This window comes from Musa acuminata, chromosome BXJ1-9 (genome assembly GCF_036884655.1).
Source record: "Musa acuminata AAA Group cultivar baxijiao chromosome BXJ1-9, Cavendish_Baxijiao_AAA, whole genome shotgun sequence".
In the NCBI taxonomy this organism is placed as follows: Eukaryota; Viridiplantae; Streptophyta; class Magnoliopsida; order Zingiberales; family Musaceae; genus Musa; species Musa acuminata.
The window spans coordinates 4,214,694-4,234,511 of NC_088335.1; the positions used below are offsets into that span (position 1 = coordinate 4,214,694).

The following is a 19,818-nucleotide window of genomic DNA, read 5'->3' on the forward strand; positions in this document are numbered from 1 at the left end:
TGAGAAAGATTATCGATCGTACTAACTATAAAGGGTAAATTTTTTTTTTATAAAAGAATGGGTGTTTTGTCGGAATTTTTAGAAATGAAAGTGTTGTATGGAAATCTCTCAAAATAGTTTTTTTCATGAATTTATCATATATATAATATGTTTATCTCTTTGTCTCCTTTAATCTTCGAATCATCCCACATATGAGGTCACCCCCTACCATGTTGCCATCACGGTGCTTCATTTTCATGCTAATACATCAAATATTTGATAAGATTATATTAGGAACTGAAATTAATTTAGTTATAATTAATAAATAGATGCATGTGATAATTAATTCGATTTTAGTTGAATAAAATAATAATGTAAGTCAAAGCAGACTATGATTATTGATTAATTTATTTGGGATGAAATCAAGACTATGCAAAACGAAAAAGAAAGATATGAATGAGGAATAAAGAGAGAGACGATGTTGCATCGCATAGGGATGCTCATTGTTTTTGGTATATATCTCACCAAAATTATGATATATAATTCATCGGATACATTGTTTCGTACATATTATAGTCAATTGAATCCAATTGGATTCACATCTTGAGTACATATTATAATTCAACGCATGGTGAATCCAATTGACTTGTGTGTTGAGCATAGATCTAACACAGACACTCAAGCGAGTGATCTGATGTGTGTCGATCAGATGAAGGCAAATAACCAAATACCAAAGTTTGAATACGAAGCTAACAATAAGCTTTTGCTACCAATGTTAGAGATGTTGGATGGAGTTTAGTAAATGATTCGATGGCCAATTATGTAGAATTCAAATTGTTAAATCTAAGCAATCGCACCGAATGATAGTCTAATTGGATCCTAATAAATTGGATTTAGTTGGATAATTAGCTGAAGGATTATGAATTAGTTTGCAAATGTTTCCGATGATTGGGAGTTCAGTCAAATGTAAAATATACAAATCAAAAGTTGCCACCATTTGATTGTTTATATATATATATATATATATATATATATATATATATATATATATATATATATATATATATATATATATATATATATATATATATATATATATATATATATATATATATATGTATATATATATATATATATATGTATATATATATATATATATATATATATATATGTACATGTACATATATATATATATATGTACATGTACATATATATATATATATGTACATGTACATATATATATATATATGTACATGTATATGTACATATATATATATATATGTACATGTACATGTATATATATATATATATGTACATATATATATATATATATATATATGTATATATATCAAACAATTCGTAGATGTTGATCATTGACTCTCTCATAGAAATATTTTTCGCGATATGTATTATCATCTAAAAATATATTTGTGCGGCCAAATCAGATCCGAGCTATTGTTTTCTAGTTGACTCTCAAAGGCATTGACCCATTGAGTTTTTGTTGATATGGAGAGTATATTATCAGATGAATAGTCTAAATTAAAAGCGCTACTAAGAGTTCATCACGATACAAAGTATCGTATACCAAGTATGAATCATTTTCATTTTGTTTTGTTGACGTGATGATATGCTAGTATACATGATGCATTTTATTTTTGTTTTTGTTGACGTGATGATATGGTAGTGTGGAGAGTGATACAAATTGGAAGCGGTCTTTGTAAAATGAGACGTTGGCTCATTAAGGTGCCGAGAAATGAGACATTTGGTGTCATATATTAAGCATTTTTTTACCACATTTATTATTTATATGATAGAATATTGATTCATATGGCTTTATCATTATAAATCATTTCAACTACATGCACACACGAATCAAAAGATAAATAAATAAATAAATAAATATGATACATGATATTATATGTGAAAAGAATTCTAAAAAAATCATAACTTTGAGTTTTTTTCCTATAGAATGTCATGAGATATACCAAAAACGTTACTTTGCTCTCGTAATTTTAAAAAATTTATATCACAACCTTAGTCCTAATCGTGCTTAGTCGTTCGACTTATCGCTCTCATATTTGTCAACTTATGTATAAAGACACAAGCAATTAAGAGGAGGGAGGGGAATAACCAATAAGGGTTGTGATCAACCACGATGGGTAACGAGGATCAATTGGCAAGACTACTCGGCATAAGGCAAAGGAGAGTCGTCGATAAGATAGAGATGTGATAGAGGACAATGATTGATACCAGAAAAATGATCATTTAAAATAAAATAATATGTGAGAAATTTTAAAATATGCGATGCTATACCACCCAAAAAAAAGTCATAAACATTTACGAAGAATTCAGCCTTAATGATATTATATCATTGCTAAGGTTTTATATATATATATATATATATATATATATATATTATAATAATAATAACAAAGTCGAGTTTCAAACTATTTCTAATCGACTAAATGAAACTTTTGTTATCGTTGAGATTCGTAAAAAAATATATATTTTATTAATTTAAAAATATTTAAGTTATTATTTATAGTTTATATTAATTTTTTAAGATATTCCTCTACTTAATAAATATAATCATTTCACATATACTTATTACCATATCAATAGATATCCTAAACATATTTTTATATTATCTTAAATAATTATTTTAATTTTTATTATCTATGAAATGAAACTTAATTGTTTATGAATATACATCTCAATAATATTATAATATTTTTTATAATTAATAGGTCATCAAATGTGATGATGAGATAGTTTCTTAATAGGATAAATGTGTATAACATGTGAAAAAATACTACTACATCAATCGTCATAAGCTTATGAATAGAATAAAAGCACTCATACCCAAGAAGAGAGTACACCATCATATAATGAATAATATTATTTAATACGAAGGATGTGGTATAACATGATTAATGTTACATATTTATATATTGCACGTTACTTTTGGATTAATTATATATTAGCCAATGTAGTTAAACCTTTTAACATCCCAATCTCTATATTTAAAAAAAAAATTATATTAAAAATCTTATAATTATGAAACTAAAAAATATAGCTCTATTTACCTTAACATAATCAGTTTTATAGACGAAAGTATAAGAATGATGGGTAAAAAAATTATTTCTATATTTTTATAATAGTAACAGATGATAGTGCTGTACCACGAGCAACTGTTGTGAGTTACTGTGGTAGATTAGGATGAAAAGCGATAATAAAAGAAGAGGAAGAAGAGGATGATGTAAATCTTTGTTTGTCTCACATTTCATCACCGTTCTTCCTTCTCACTTACAACAATAATCTGGGACCCTTAGCGACGCAACGATCGTTATATGACAAAAAAACATAAAATTAACTAGAACATTAAAATTATTTTTTTATGAATTATTTTCATATTTTTATCGATAACATTAATGATATTAGGATAAAAAAAATTAGATGTTTCAATTTCATATATCTATGTTGATTCTAATATAAAATTTTTAAATATAAAAAAAATATCATTTAGATCTAACTACATATGAGGAGTATATAATTACCCCTTACTTGTGTTGGTCGCATGATTTAACATATAAAGAAGACTATCGTCTTAAACTCGTTGCAAAGAGGTGATACCGAGCGTGCGTCGTAGCGAAGTGGGGGATTCGTAGCAGATGGCGCGCGGCCAAGCATCGGCCATCCGGTGGACGAAAGAGATCACCAACGCGCAGGTCCTCCGGCTGATCCGTGCCGAGTCCGATGTCCGCAAGGCCCTCCTCATCTTCGACTCCGCCACCGCCGAATACCCCTCCGGCTTCCGCCACGACGCCGCCACCTTCGCCCACATGTCCGCCCGCCTCGCCGCCGCCGGCCTCCTCCCCACCGCCTTCTCGGTCCTCGCCCGCGTCCCCGCCGAGCTGGGCCACCCGCCCCCGGAGCCCGTCTTCGCTGCCCTCATACGCGCCCACGGCCGCGCCCGCCGCCCCCTCGACGCCCTCCGCCTCTTCCACGACGCCCCCCGCCTCCTCCTCCTCCGGCCCTCCAACCGCTCCTACACCGCCCTCCTCGCCGTCCTCGTCGCCCACAACCGCCTAGACCTGGCTAGCCGCCTCTTCGCCGGCATGAGGGCAGCCGGCGTCCCGCCCTCCGTCGCCTCCTACAACGTCCTCCTCAAGGCCCATTGCACCGACGCCGGCAGCGGCGCAGACGTGGACGCGGCCCTCCGAGTGTTCCGCAGGCTGCCCGATCGCGGGTGTCCGCCCGATTCTTGCAGTTACAACACTGTGATCGACGGGCTCTGCAAGCATGGCAGGATCGGCGAAGCCAAGCAGCTGTTGAAGGAAATGAGTGACAAGGACTGCTCGCCGACCGTTGTCACCTACACTACTTTGATCCACGGGATGTGCCGCTCTGGCTCGCTAGACGAAGCAATAGAGATGTTCGACGAAATGACTAAGATAGGGATTAAGCCGAATGTGTTCACGTACAGTTCATTGGTCGACGGCCTCTGCAAGGGCGGACGGTCGCTAAAGGCCGTCACTTTGCTGGATCGGATGGTCTCGGACCGATGCCAGCCGAACGCCATCACCTATTCTGCGCTGATTAATGGGCTGTGTAAAGAAGGAAGGCTTGGGGAGGCATTGGAGATCTTAGATAGGATGAGACTGCAGGGGAAAAAGCCAGATGTAGGATTGTATGGCAAGCTCATCGATGGGTTGTGCGAGTCTGGCCGTGCCCAGGAAGCCGCAAATTACCTCGACGAGATGGTGCTCAGTGGGATCACACCGAACCGCGTCACCTGGAATCTCCATGTGAGGATTAACAACACAGTTGTGGTGGGGTTGTGCGCTGTTGGTGATTCAAGCAGGGCTTTACGGGTGCATCAGAGCATGAAGAGCAGGGGTATTTCTACTGAACCGGACACATTCCATCATCTGGTAGATTGTTACAGCAAGAAGGGAGATGTGCACAAGGCAGCACGGGTTGTCAGCGAGATGTTGCTTGAAGGTTGCGTTCCTACCAGGGAGACATGGGGTGTTGTGATTGGTGGTTACTGGGAAAGGAGAAATGTGAGGGAAGCAGCTGAGGTTTTCTTGGATGGGCTGGTGGTGGGTGTAGCTCTTTGAGGTCTTAATAAAAAGTAATTTGAGTCACATCCGATGCACTCACTACCAAGTTATCTGCCAGGAAATTGTACATGTCTGGGATACCATAAGGTATGTCGTGAAACAGTGAACATAAATAGTTCAACGTTATTGACAGGAATTCTTCTAAATGTGAACCGTACATAAAGCTTCTTTCGACCAAAATAATAGTGTGCAACTGAGCGTGTGAAAAAGCAGACAGTAGAGACAGTAGTTAACATGGCTCATCTATTTTTCAGACTAATTGTTGTCTGTTAAGATGAGTACCTGTGTTACATTCGAATGAAGGGGAAAAGGAAGATGTGGAATCTACCTCTAAGGATACATCTACACCAAATCTGACAGATAAATAATAAGAATCAAGCAAGCTAAGAGGCAATTTTTCTGAAAGCACATCACACTGAAAGGGTCAAAATAAGAAAAATATTGTGGGGGTTGACAAACAGCTACTTACCAAGGACATGCTTCTCGTACAATGCAATAATATCCTTTTTGTTGGGATTCCTCAGCTCCAACAATTGTGCACCGAATCCATACTTTGTAAGCTCTTGTTTAAGCTTCACAACCGTAAACCTTCTGTAATCTTCTGTCTCAGATTCTTGATTTGCCTGACTCTGATTATTATCTTGTTCCCCTCTAAAAACTGAACCACCATCTTCCATCTGAGAATAGTTGAACGGGCTTGTGGTACTCTTGGATCGCTTTCTACCCTTGGCAACTTCTTCACCAGTGTCCATATCATGGACTGACTCAGTGCCTATGTTGTCATCCACCCTCGGACGTTTCCCACGAGCACTCTTCATCTTGGTATCAAGTGCACTTTCATTGAGCCGAATAGACGTCAGCTCCTGTTGGAGAGAATCTAGTTTGCCTTGAGTTAGTTGTAGCTGCAGGGACAAGGCCTCTGCCCTCTTATTGGCCTCTGCGCGAGCTGCTCGTTCAGTTGCCAGAAGACTTTCCAAAACTTGGACTGTGTTGGACCTCTGCTCGTTGTTCTCACTCAACATCTCCTCTATTTCCTTTTCTCGCTCTTCCACTCTGTGCTCAAGTGACGCAACCTTTGCAATCGCATCGATTTCTGATCGACGAAGCGCCTCAGTTTCATCAATCAACTTATTCCTCTCTCTTTCCAAGCTCTCAACCTGTCTCTCAGCTTTTTCAATAAATGCCAATCTTTCCATTGCCAACCTTTGGGCTTCATTCTTCTCCTTCTGAGCTGCCACTACTTCTGCACGAGCAGTGTCAGCCAACTCAGTTCCTTTCTTTGCATCCCTTTCTGCGTCCTTGCACCTCCTGTCTGCTTCATCGAATTTCTTGCTTTCAGAAAGATACTTCTCCTGGAGATGATTATTTTCTTGTTCTAGAATTTTGACTTGTCTCTCATGTGTCTGGGCCATGGTTTTAACAGAATCCAAGTTTTCTAGTAAACCTTGGATTTCATCTTTCAAAACTGAAGACTCAGACTCCCGGCGTTTCAGTTCCGACTCAGCAGCCTGCATGTAAGTAACCTTTAGCACAATACAACAACCAATTTCCAATAAGAAAAAAAAAAAATCAACCTTCGATGACATAACTTACCTCCAATCTTAGAAGCAAACTATTTGATTGATTCTCAGACTGGTCAACCTTTGCAGTCAAGTTTATAATTTCTTTGTCCTGTATAATTATAGTCAACAAAAGGATACTGTGAATAAAAAGCATACTGATGAAAATATATATACATATCAGATAAATATATCATAGACACATAAACACATGCAGAGAACTTGGAATACCTTAGTTGCTAGTTGCTCAGCAAATTCAGTTCTTAGAGTATCTTCCCTGGCTTGTACCTTCTTATTAGTGCGTTCCTGTGCTACTGCTGCCCTCTCCAAAGCAGTTTTAGCATCTCCAACTGCTACATCATATTTCCGCTTCCACTCCGATGCTTCTTCCTGGGAGGATGCTACCTGTTCACGAACAGCAGCTAACCTACCTTCAGCAGCACCTATCCTGGCTTCCAGAACTGCAATTTGAGCTTTGAACTTGTCTTCCTCAGCCTTTTGATCCGCCATGCTCTCGTTGTACTTATTTTTCCAATTAGAGGATTCATGTTTAGCAAGTTCCAAAGCATTTGATAAACTCAAGCAGCGTTCCTCTAACTTGCTATATTTGCTCTGCAAATCAGCAATGCGACCAGAGTAATCTTTCGAGATCTTTTCCTTGTCACTGATAGCATCCTCATAGCGTTTCAAATATTCAGATCTGTGCTTTTCATTAGCCTCAAGTTGCTTAATAAACAAAGCCAATTTATCCTCACTTAATCGGCATTTAGACTTCAGAGAATTCCTTTCTGATTCAACATGATTCAATTGCTTTCTGAAGAGGTCTGAAATTGATCCCTCCAAACTGTAGAAGGAAGAGGCTAGACTGAATGTGACTGTACTTATTTTCAGTAATCTAAACTAAAATTGGAACTGTAGGACTTGCATCATGATCCATACTATGGATCAACATGAAAATGAATCAGGTAAAGATTGTTACATGTAGAACTAAAACAATAATTATGTAACAATTATAAGAACTTGATAAAAGACGATATAACCAGCCTGATGTAACCAGTAATGCGATCAGGTACAAGCTAGAAAACCATTAAAACTCTGACATCATATTCTGAAACACATGCCACATTGCAAGAGTTGAAAAGGACAAACCTCTGTTGCAGAAATGTGGCCAACTTTTTCCATTTTCCCGGACCATGGGCAGAACTCTCAAAGTTAACTAGCAAACGGTCCAAGAGCTGCAGTGGCATCCAAGTAAACAACCACTCATCACATATTATATTTAAAGATAAAGGAAAACTTTTAGTTTAATAATGGACCAACTTATTAGGCAAAAAAAATTATGGTGAGGGCATCGGAAACTACATGGAACCATACAACGCAAGAGAAGACAAGATCTAAATGCATAAACAGAACTGAAGAGAAGGATGGTTAGCAAACAAAATACCTATAATGTGCCCAACAAGGACAACAGTGACCATGCTTATGACAAAACAAATGTTTCTGTAATGTAACAAAACATGTTTTGCTTCTTGTGTACTATATTGTCAAGTTTCCATGCTTGTTCCAAGACAATTTGGCTTACCTGAATCACATCACTGAGTTTGGCATCAGGAGCATGGCAAGCTGCTCGTAAGTTTGTTTCCATGCTTTGGATTACTTTAGAGCATTGCAAATCCGCTTCTAAGAAAGCAGTCCTTTTGTACTCCTGTACAACAGTAGCAAAGCAATCAGCGATCAGAACGAACACAAAAAAAGAAGGCTTTTGAACAAATAACAATCACTCAATAGGCACACAATTTATTGAGTGGTTAAAATCACTTAATGATCATTAGAAGTTTCCAATCATATGAATCATTTAATTAGTATTTATTTTTTAAACATTATGGCAGAATAATTTGACCACCAAATTTCCTATTAGAGCCTAATTACTCTGTCTTTTCTTTGGAAATGTGCAGCGTGCTGTTGACCAGCCATAACAAGATCAAAGGAGACTCCTGAACCAATTAGCAGAGGTTCCAATGCAAATACGATAGATTACAGCAGCCTGCAGCAAACTGGAAGAAAACAAGCACCCTAATTCCACTAGGACTGCACCAAAAGAAGCAAGAAAGGCTAGGCAACCTTCTTCTGATCCAAAGAGGCCAGGATGTCCAATTCTTACAGATAATATACAGACCATATGGACAGTCACTGTCCATATGGATGGGTTTGTTGAGCCTATCTGAGACAGCCAGGGGGACTATATGCCTGTGATTTGATGGACAATCCTAGATTATTTTAGTACATTAGTTACAAGGCACTAGCAACCCTGAAATAAACATTCTTTTATGAACTTAAGGTTCACATTGGGACTACTGTTTTCTCCCTTTTTATTGTTAATAAAGTTAGATTAGTTCAGCAGTATTTATAGTAGCTCTCCGGAGGTTTCTTGTCCACCTCATATAGCGAAGAACTTGTTCGAGGCAACACTCTAACACAAGCTAATCTCTTTTAACTGCAAAATGGGCCATCCTAATGAGTGATGAGTCTAATCAATAACCTATGGATTGTGATGTCAAGAAGTATAAGAACCTTCCATATCTAACAAAAATGCAAACATCTGATATCGGTCAATTAAAAAAAGACAGTAATTTAAAATTTAAATTTGGTAATCGTGTTACTTGTATAATTATTTACAACTAGTCATTTGTACATCATAAATCTGAAATTTCATCCCTTGCAACTATAATATCTTCTAAAAGATTTTTGACAACCCAGCTACATTACCACAAAAACTATAGCATGATGGTAAGTATATTCCATTTGATTTTTTATCTCTAAAGTATATATAAAATAACAATACATACACATGTAACCATATATCATCTCAAAATAGTGTATATCTCTGATTTTCTTTACTTTTAGCTGAAACTAAAACTAACACCAACTTTTCAAAGGATTAAGGATAATAAAGAACTAGAAAAGAGATGGAATGGCAGTCAGGAAATATCTGTTTGTATGCTTTTCTTCACAAGCTAATCATGAAGATACTCTAATAATTCAATTGCATCTCTTAGCAATTCCCATTGATGAACAGGACACCAATGATATTAACAACTTTCACTGATCATAGAAGTACAACTTTAGGGTCAGCTGATAGAATTTTGGTCTATTCATTACATCAATTCTCTCAAATCAAAGAGAATGAGGAAAACTCCAATAGGTATATGTCATGGAACAGGCAGAAATTGCAAAAAGCTCAGTGGGAAATACATTGAAAAAAAGAAACAGTAGAATACAGAATGTTGGTAGACAAGGTGCTGCTATCTACTCCACTAAATGACCAACAATTTTAATAACGAGATTGGCACTCACCTCAAAAGTCTTTCTGAAAAAATTGAGCAAAAGTTTCTCATAATTCTGACGTGCTAATCCACTCCCCACGGCACAAGAATTGAATGCATTGAGAGCTTTTTCAACAGCATCTTGATGTGCTTCTCTTAAGACAGTCTAAAGTACTTAAAAAGTCAGTGCAATTAGAACTGATGACAATGAAGTATTCTTACAGCAAGTAAGAAAGATATTGATTTATATTCTATACCTCCTCTGCTGGCTTTGAGCGATCAAAGGAGGACTTATAGATCTCAGCAGCAGCATCATAAGCTTTACGACATTCCGCTTCTTCAACACTCTGCAAGATCAAAAATGTCAAGAGACTCTCAAATCACAATAAAAATTCAAGAGACTCTCAAATCACAACAAGGTACAAAATGGGAACTTCAAGAAAATTCACAATAGCAATCAAACACTCTATTTTAATTCTTTGATGTGCTCTACTTGGCATAATATGAAAGAGCTTCAGAGTGAATATAACAAGTTCACTGTTATTACCAAGCCAACATGTTGGTTGAGAAAAAGAATGATTCAATAATCTAGATTCCAAGTTAAATATTATACACACCAGAGTCATCGAGTTCCACATAAGTGCTTAACTCACATCAACCTTTATTTCTGAACACTTGAAGAAAAAGGCTAACTTGAAGTCAGTTTTCTTAACTTAGCTGGAAGCAAAACACACACACACACACACAAACAACCCACACCAACCGCTTTAATGTGATTTTTCTGTTATTTTTTCTGCCTTTTTTTCCCGCATAGGGAAGGGAAGGGACTGGGAACGGTAATATAAACCCCTCAATAGTAAACACATGTAGTGCAAAAGGTTCTCTAACCTAAAAAAGGAACAACCACAAGTAATACCTACCCTGTCGATATCCACATAAACAGAATAACATTATCAAATTATAAAACACCATTCAATAAGTAAAATTCGATCAGCAGAGAAATGTAATTAATATCATTTAGCAATTAGCACAGCTGGTGTTAGTAATGAACAAAACAAATCAGAACCAGAAATGGTTGTGATGCGTAGTCCTACACCAGAAGTGGGAAGGTTGTGACACTATGCAAGCTAGATGGGCTCACTACTAACAACAGGGGCTTAAGAATTTCAGGTCATGTTGCTACAGACCCATCAGGCCATGGTTCTCAATACTGATCGGATACCACTTTCAACACATTTCCAGACTGATCCACTATTGGTATTTCGAGCAGTATAAAAACTCATACCATTTTTTATCATTGAAAAAGAAAAAAAGAATAAGTATTACTCGTATCAAACCATTTCGTACATTGGTCTTGGCTAGACCAATAAATACCATGTATCAATGTGACCTGTATATGAACCCAGGACTACATGCAGTGAATGGTCCCAGATTGGAAAGATCAAAAAGCATGATACAACTAAGTCACTGCTTAGTTATATGCCTCTCATGCAATTTACTAGTGAACTATTTTAGGCTGTGTGAAGATAACTTGATGAGACCATGAGCATTTGAATTGGAAAGATTATGACACCCCAATTAATCCCACATATGAATTGGGGAAACATAACTATCATATAAGAGTAGACGACCTTACTAATAGTAGCACAAGCTTAAGCATCTTCAGCCACATGGTTAAAAGTGCCTACATTGAAATAGTGGGCCTTCAGAACTTAGTCATGACTAAGTCACTGAAGTAATATATGCAGTTAAGTCAATTTGTTTCTTTTAACATGAATGCGATATTTATAGAGAAAAACAGCATGATTGATTACTACAATCTGTGGAATGAGCACATTGAAGACAAATAGTATTGCTATATCTCTAGATTCAAAGAAAATATCAGCTTTCCTGAAGCCCCACCCAAAAGTCCAAAATTATTAAACTTTCTTGTTTTCTTTTTACAGCTATACATTGCTAGGCTCTGTGTAGCAAAAATTTAATTCAATGAAATGTGGCTCCAAACAATCAATGCTTCCACAGAAAAGCTATTATTCTCTCACAATCAAGAGTTGCTTCCAAACATTATAAATATTTAGCCATCGTTAACTTAAAACTCAACCAATATTCTGATACTCGAGAAGACTAACCTGCCAAGAAGAAGATATAGTAGGCACGGCACCATTGTTGATAGCATCCAAGTATGACTGTGTGATACCAGCAAGAATGGGGCCTGTCATTACAGTTGCACCTACTTGTTTTGGTCTGGTCCGCTCGAAAATGTATTTCACTAATGCATCTAAGCCTGATCTAAATTCTGATCTTAATCTATCCAACTGCATAAAAAAAAGAAATTAGTATTTTAAGTATATTTGAACTGATAAATAATATGTGGAAAGGATACTCACAGGGATTTGATCAAGACGTTGGAGATCATTTTCATTGTTCAGTGGCCGCACAAGCGTAAAACATTCTCTATCAGGGAATAAAGCACGAATCGACTCTCGAATCTATCAATTGAAATAAAAAAGTTGCTTATTACTGATACATGCAATGGTGCGGTCTGAGTCAATGTAACTAAGCAGGCAGTAGGCTGCAACAAACCTCATTCTTAGCTAACAAATCTCTACCTCCACCTTGCATAGATCTCAAGGCTATTTCTAGATACTCGCGTGCAGTGATCTTTCTATTATCCTCTGCTAATTCTAAATAGAAGTCCTGTGGAATAGTTGTTTTCTGATCAATTAGGTGACCACATACAATCGACTTAAGTAGGATAAATTTAAATACCAACAAGAAATAGGAAAACCATCTGCATAAGATTAAAAATAATGACATGCGATTACCCTCAATAACCACACAAATACTGGAGAAAATTGTCCAAGCTCAGATGCTGAGGTCTTTCCACCGGAGGCTCTGACTCGTATATGTTTAGTCATTTCAGTGACAAGTGATAGACGGTCAAGTGCAGCTTCATCAATACCACCCATCTGAAGAATCAAAAGGAAAAAACAAAAACAGATGACCATTAAGTGTATAATTAGTCAACAATTAGCAACATGGCACGAGGTACAATGATAAGTTTACACAAGCGCAAATGACAAGCTTAAGCAGATTCTAAATTTCCAATCCTATTCTAGATTATTCTAATTCAAAATTTTGTAAAATAGAACTCAATGCAACACAAGTTTTACCTGGTTATAGACAAACAAGCTTGACAATAGAACAGCGAGAGAGAATATCTTTGTACTATATGTTCCCTGCCAAGAGCAAAAAAAAATCAAACCATATGACAAAGTCAACAAAAGATTTAGTGCATATAGCAAGGAAGAAGAAATGCATAATCTAGAAGAAAGCTACAAGAGGTTCATGGCAATAAAAGTATTTTCATTTATTGCTTTAAGACAAAACCACCCTTACATGTACAAAGCAAGATTATGCCAAAAAACTTTGTTGCCCCTGTTCTTGTAATATACTTACTGCACATGGAAATGGTGTCCACCAAAAAAGATAATTTTCTTCATATATATCTTCTTTGATTGGCTAATTACATATTTGTTCCTCCCCAGTATCAATTTACATAGATATCCTAATAAAGTCTGGATTTATGCACGCCGGAGCCTTTGCTTTAATTGTTCATCCATACATATTATAGAAAATAAAAAACAACAGTCCAAACCCAAGTAACAAAAGGACCTCTTTGGCCCCAATTTTTGTTGATAATTATCTGCAACAGAATGTATATATCAGGCTGGGTACCTAGTCTAAATCTCAATCCAGCCTGAGCAGTACAATATTCGACTTGTACCGTGCACATTTTATTATTGGGTTGTCTCAATCTGGTCACGTACATGTGAATGGGACAAGGCCCAAAATATGTTCGAATGATAAGAGCAAAATAATAAAATAATTAATTCATTTTTGCGACATAATTAAGTGAAATTCAAATGGAAGTTTGTATCAAGTCCACGTTGTAAAAATCACAAGTTATGAAGAAAAAAAGGTCAAACAAACTTGCAATGATTGAAAGGCAATAAACACTGAATATGTCAGAGAATGCAGAAGAAAAGAAAATTATTGCGAGACACAATAAGTAGAACATAAAGACACCTTGAATATGCCCCAAAACTCCGACGGAGAAATCACTAAAAATACAAAACCAGTTAATTTTTTATAGATTTCTGTAATTAAAAAAATAAAAGCACTTGTCATTACCAAATTAAGTATAATATGATTGGATTTGGGGACTTTCTTAAACCCAAACCCAAAGTGTCGAATGGCCCAAATTTATACTCATACAAATTCATGAAATTTTGGGTCTCGGTCAATGTTGGAATCGCATCTATATTAAATTCAGGTAATCAGGTCCTAGTATCATCATCACTACTATTACATGGTTTACATCATGGAGAGAATTTAACATGCATATCCCTCGAAAAACACCAATAAAGGTACTTCAAATTCTTGAAACTCTGTATATTATAAGAACCTGAAAATTAACAAATATGTAATAGTACTGTTAGGAATTTGTTGTTTGTCATCAGACTAACAGATATGTTGCTTAGAAAGATTTTGCTGCCTGCATGTTATGAGAGAAAAGAAGAGTTGGAGATGTAATGGAAAAGGATGTGGTGTTCAGTTATGAAAGAAAGATGTAGAAGCCAGACATGCAGTCCAATTAGGTGAAGTTGTAAAGAGCAGTCCAATCAAAGGGGAAGACAATGTGAATACGGAGTAGAGAGGAGTACAAAATGCACAACAGAGGATTTCGTGATCTGGGTCGAGGAGAAAGGGAAAAAATGAAGCAATCAAGGTATATTTTTATCCTTTAATATCTTTGCATAATTTAGACAAGGGTAAATTTTGGCCTGAAATTTGAGTAGATTTTCAACATAGGAATGTTTCTCGGTTATTTAACTTGTCGAGAGAGGTACGAGTTTCAACATTTCAACAGGCATAACCATTATTTGCCTCTTCCTGTAAAATTTGAATGAAAATTTCCCAATTTTGGTGGATATTACTAAAATTTGCCATAACCATCCTTTGCCCCTCATCCTCATTCCACAAAAAAACCACAAGTTACATGTTAATGAAGGCTTATATTGTCACAATCAAAATTAGCAGAACTGATATTGAGATCAAAATCAACCATGGATAATGTGATCGACATCAGTAAGACTGGATTGGTGAGAGCAGGATCGAAATAATTCAAAAATAAAAATATAGGGTCATAAATAAGACCCAAAATTTCAAACATAAAATTTTCAAGATAACTATGAGCCTAATTGCAGCCCTGCCGCCTCTCAAACTACCATGAGGTTGAAGCACTGAGCAATGCAACGTCAAAATCAAAAGAGATAATTAGTCAATTTAAAGGGGTACAATTGCTATAGTCTTTTAATAACTTATGTAGCAAATTTAGATCAGAAATAAATTGTTAAGCATTAATGGCAAGCCAACAAAGACCAAATGAAAATTTTGTACTTTTTTCAGGAATAAGGTACATATGAACTAGATATAAACATCACAATGAGCAAAAGGCAAGGAGATCAAACTAACCGTTTGATCATAGGCATCAATTCCTTCACTGTCCAGTAGCAAAAGATTGTATTCAGTTCCATCAAGAGCAGTACGCTTTAATGGTGCGCTCCACATCCAAAGCCCTTTAGTGCAAGGTCGATGGGTGGAAGCAACTTGAAATCCACTGTTTCTCCCTAGAAGCTACCAACAACAAATGATTGTTATTTTTTAAACAAAACAATCACACAGAAGTTATAAATTTAGAACCCAGAAAAAATCATAAGAAACTAAATGCAATTAAAAAAATATACAGGATCAAACTACAGTGATCTTTTACTCGACAAAGCAAACAAACATTAGTAAATCATCCATGATTCCTGCATATAAGATTAAAACTAAAAATGCAGAAGTAAAAGGACCTTATATGTAAATGAGTTATGACAAACTGGATATGACGTTAGGAGAAGAAAAATCTAATGCATAAAATAGAATCATTGTAGCTTTTATGGACATAGACCAAGGAAGCAGGATAAGCAGTGAAGGATCCAAAAGACAGAGAAATGGTGAAACAAACTCTATACTCAAAAGACAGATCAACTCAAAACATAGTTCATGAGAAATTTTTAAGCACAATGGTATATTGTGCATCTGTGCTACATATGTTGCCATCTTTCTGTATAAATGTCTAGGATGACTGACACTCTATAGAATAATCACTTGCTCCCCAAATGTTATCGTGCTTCAATGTCCTCCCAATCTATAGTGGCATTGTGTCTGCTTTTGGTCTAATGATAAAACAAATCCAATTATGGTCCCTTTGACATGGGCATTCCAGAAAAACATACATATATTATGCTCGAACTGTGTCGACCTATAATAACAAAATCCACTTTATATTCCCAATGGTCAATTTCAGAATATTTGCTTTCTCTAGACCACTGCAACCAATATTCTTGCTAGCAGACCATTATCCTAATATGTGGCCTTCTTGTGAATCTTAGTACACAAAGGCTTTTTAGGTGTCATCATTGACACTGTTATTTTCATATTTATTCTTGTCATGAAGCCAAAGCCCAGCTGCAGAAACCAGTATGTGTCTGATTTATGGATCCTATGTCAATTACACCACATGAACTAATACACCTCCCTGGACAATTGAAATAGCAACAAACTGACACTCATAATTTCTTGGCTAAACTTTCTAGATTTCTCAAAAACAGTTTTTCAAGGGACCAACCACTTATTGGCTCGTCAACTTACCTTTCCATCCAGCAGTTTTACCTTATTGTTCATCCAAATATCCTTTAATGGTTCATCAGCATCCCATTTGGATCTTTGCAAAACCAACTACTTTCTTTGTTATCGACCTAGCATATCTGAAATTTCGGGGACATTCTCAAGGCTTATCACATGTAACGATTTTATACAACATGTAGTATTCCCCAAAAGCAAGAACCTCATTTGCACTACGAGAATTTGAACGCATTTCAACTATTTCATTAGGGTATCATGTTTTTGGCAAACCCTATCATCAGATACCATCATTTGGCTATTAAAGTTGCACATGAGAAGCCAAACAAGTCATCGCTCCGACCAAACTAAAGCAAGATTCTCAGGACGCCTATCCCTCTAGAAGTTCCCCGAGGGGGATAACCTACTGGAACAAGGAAGCATCACCAACATTAACGATCAATTAGCCATCTTTAACCGGTCCAACTTGAAAGAAAATAAACCCTACAGTCGATCGGCGGGGAGGAACAAGTTTACAGGAGGAAATTGGGAGATACGCACCTGATTGAGGATGAAGCTCTTGCCCTGGCGGGCTCGACCGCAGACGGAGATGACGCCAATGGGGCCCTTGACGAGCTGGAGGGCGGCGACGGCCTCCGGGTTCATCCGGAACTTGCCCTTTTCGTCGCAGTATACGAGGCGGATGGGCCGACCGAGCCCGGAGGCAGCGGCCGCGAGACTCGGGCTAGGGTTCCGAGGGTCGGATGTTGGCGATGGCTCCTCCTTCGACGACGACGAAGAGGAGGAGGCCGCCGATCCCCCGCGGAAACCGAGCAACTGCATCATCTTTCTTCTCTCGCCTCCACTGCTCTCTCTCTCTCTCTCTCTTTTCTTCGCGACGAAGAAGACGGAGAGTCTCGTGTTCGTATCACATCTATTCGTATATCACAACGTCGCGTTTCTTCGAAGCGGCGTACCGGTTTATAATGCCCGTTATAAATGGCATGTATTAGTTACTTCCCCCGATATAATGTTCTTTATTGGCCAACGTAGCGATCGATCACAAGCGTCGTTCTGAAATTGATTTAGATTCAAGATTAATGAACCTAATTACGTGCTTGTTCCAAGTTTTAGATCATTCATGTATGATTCCCGATGTCACGTCTATTTTTGTCCACTTAAATTAGATTGATATATAGATTTGAAGGTGCTCATAATTTAGTTGACTTGTAAATACCATTGTAAGACCGATATTTCAATCAAAATAATTACTTTCTCATCATATCTTTAAAATAATTATATCTTTAATATGATCACATTCTAAAGTTGATGGTGTTCTTAAGTTGGACACTCCCTCGATGTCATTAGATTGGTCTAACGTATATTTAGAGCATTATCAAATCTTTTACCTTCGAGTCAGTAATATTTTAATTATCTTCGATTTGATTGTATATTTAAAATGACTCTATTTTTTACGAGTAAGTCATATTTTCAGGTTTGTCATGTCGTAAGTACAAATATCATCAGTACGATTATGTCTCGATCAAAGTGACTATTTACTAAGAAAATTATAATTTAAAATATTTTTTAGTTATTTATAATCTCATGTTAATAACTATTAATATTCCTAAGTTACCATTTATAACATAAATATATCCTCTATTTATAACTCAGTTCTATCAAAGTGATCATTTACTAAAAAGATTACTATTTACAATCTATTTTTGGTTATTTATAATCTCATGTTAACAACTTTTATTTATAACTCAATTTCACTAAAATCTTCTTCTCCTCCTCCTCCTCTTCTTAATCACAAATATAATGTAAGATTATAGAAAACTAGAGGATGAAATGAGATGGTTTGAAGATTGAAGAGGAAGCAGGGAGAGTCGAAATTAAATGAGTTATAAATAATAAAATATTATTTTACGTAAAATAAAAAAAATTAAATTAGTTATAAAAAGTAAAATATTATTTCATTAAATTTTAAGAGATTTTGAATAATAAAAAAGAAGCTCTAAATAGTAAGAGTAATGCCTTTTTCTGTCCGTAGTGCTCCAAAGTCGATCATTTTATAATTTAATATTTCTAAATTATTATTTTATAAAATAGACAGATATGTCCCCAATTTATAACTCAATTCCATCAAGATGATCATTTACTAAGACGATTATTATTTACAATATCTTTTTACTTATGTATAATCTCATGTTAATAGTTTTTAATATTTATAAGTTATAATTTTATAAATAGACATATATGTCATTATTTTATAACTCAGTTTACTAAAATCTTCTCACTCCTTATCTGTAATTATTATTATTATTATTATTATTATTATTATTTTCTTCCTATTCTTCTTTTCTTAATCATCAAAAGTGATGTAAAATGATAGAAAAAAAAGATAAATGATGAAATGGGATAATCCGAAGATCGAAGAGGAGGTAGGGAGAGTTGATGACAATAGCGTAGGCAAAAAAATTTAAAAATATAAATAATAAAATAATAGTTTATTAATTTTTAAGATATTATGGATAATATAAAAAAGAGCTCTAAATAGTAAGCTCCTCTACGCTTTTATGTCAGTCGTGCCCTTAAGTCGATCACGTCTTCCAAGCTGATCTATTCTTCGAATCCACATGCCAACCATCAACCAAGAAGATGACAAGAATATGGTGATGTATGTTCTCCAAGTCACACATGCCTCAACATCAATAAAACACCAGTCCTGGTGGGCCAGCCCAAGCTAGACTCGGCCCGAGATAGAGCCCAAGTCCACCAAAGATGGGCCCACCAAGATCGAGCTTCACTAGCTACGGGCCAGGCGGTCGGACCGGCGTTTGGGCGAGCTCGGTCCAATTGCAAGCCTCATTCCTTTTGAAGAGGCCTTTATAATCCCATTTCGAGTGATGCTCGAGTCTCTCTCTCTCTCTCTCTCTTTATTACTATAGCTGAAATCAACGATGCAAAGTATATCTTTTCACAATATATCAATATCCAAAATTTTAAAGTGTTTTAATTTGGTAAAACATATCTCGGCACACGATTTATTCACCATGAACATAATCATCAAAGTGTTTGATGCGTCATAGTCAAGCAAAA

General features: G+C 36.2%; 2 protein-coding genes across 3 annotated transcripts; one reads left to right on the forward strand and one right to left on the reverse strand.

The window, feature by feature from the left end:
• The first annotated feature begins 3,541 nt into the window (after nt 1-3,541).
• Nucleotides 3,542-5,129, forward strand: LOC135592603 (pentatricopeptide repeat-containing protein At5g46100-like). Its single transcript, XM_065082150.1, has one exon. It carries the CDS (start codon nt 3,651-3,653, stop codon nt 5,100-5,102), a length of 1,452 nt encoding a protein of 483 aa, XP_064938222.1. The 5' UTR covers nt 3,542-3,650; the 3' UTR covers nt 5,103-5,129.
• Nucleotides 5,130-5,307: 178 nt separating this feature from the next.
• LOC103997112 (uncharacterized) lies at nt 5,308-17,636 on the reverse strand. Of its 2 annotated transcripts, none has more exons than XM_009418257.3 (14): nt 17,278-17,636; nt 15,526-15,687; nt 13,161-13,226; nt 12,813-12,956; nt 12,571-12,684; nt 12,375-12,476; nt 12,117-12,302; nt 10,245-10,334; nt 10,019-10,153; nt 8,247-8,369; nt 7,814-7,899; nt 6,896-7,508; nt 6,699-6,776; nt 5,308-6,613 (listed from the first exon to the last, which is right to left on the reverse strand). In XM_009418257.3, exons 1-14 carry the CDS (start codon nt 17,560-17,562, stop codon nt 5,567-5,569), a joined length of 3,231 nt encoding a protein of 1,076 aa, XP_009416532.2. In that variant the 5' UTR covers nt 17,563-17,636; the 3' UTR covers nt 5,308-5,566. The 2 variants fall into 2 exon arrangements, with proteins under 2 accessions (XP_009416532.2, XP_064938221.1); XM_065082149.1 differs by having other exon boundaries at nt 15,526-15,680; nt 17,278-17,407.
• Between the last annotated feature and the right edge of the window lie 2,182 nt (nt 17,637-19,818).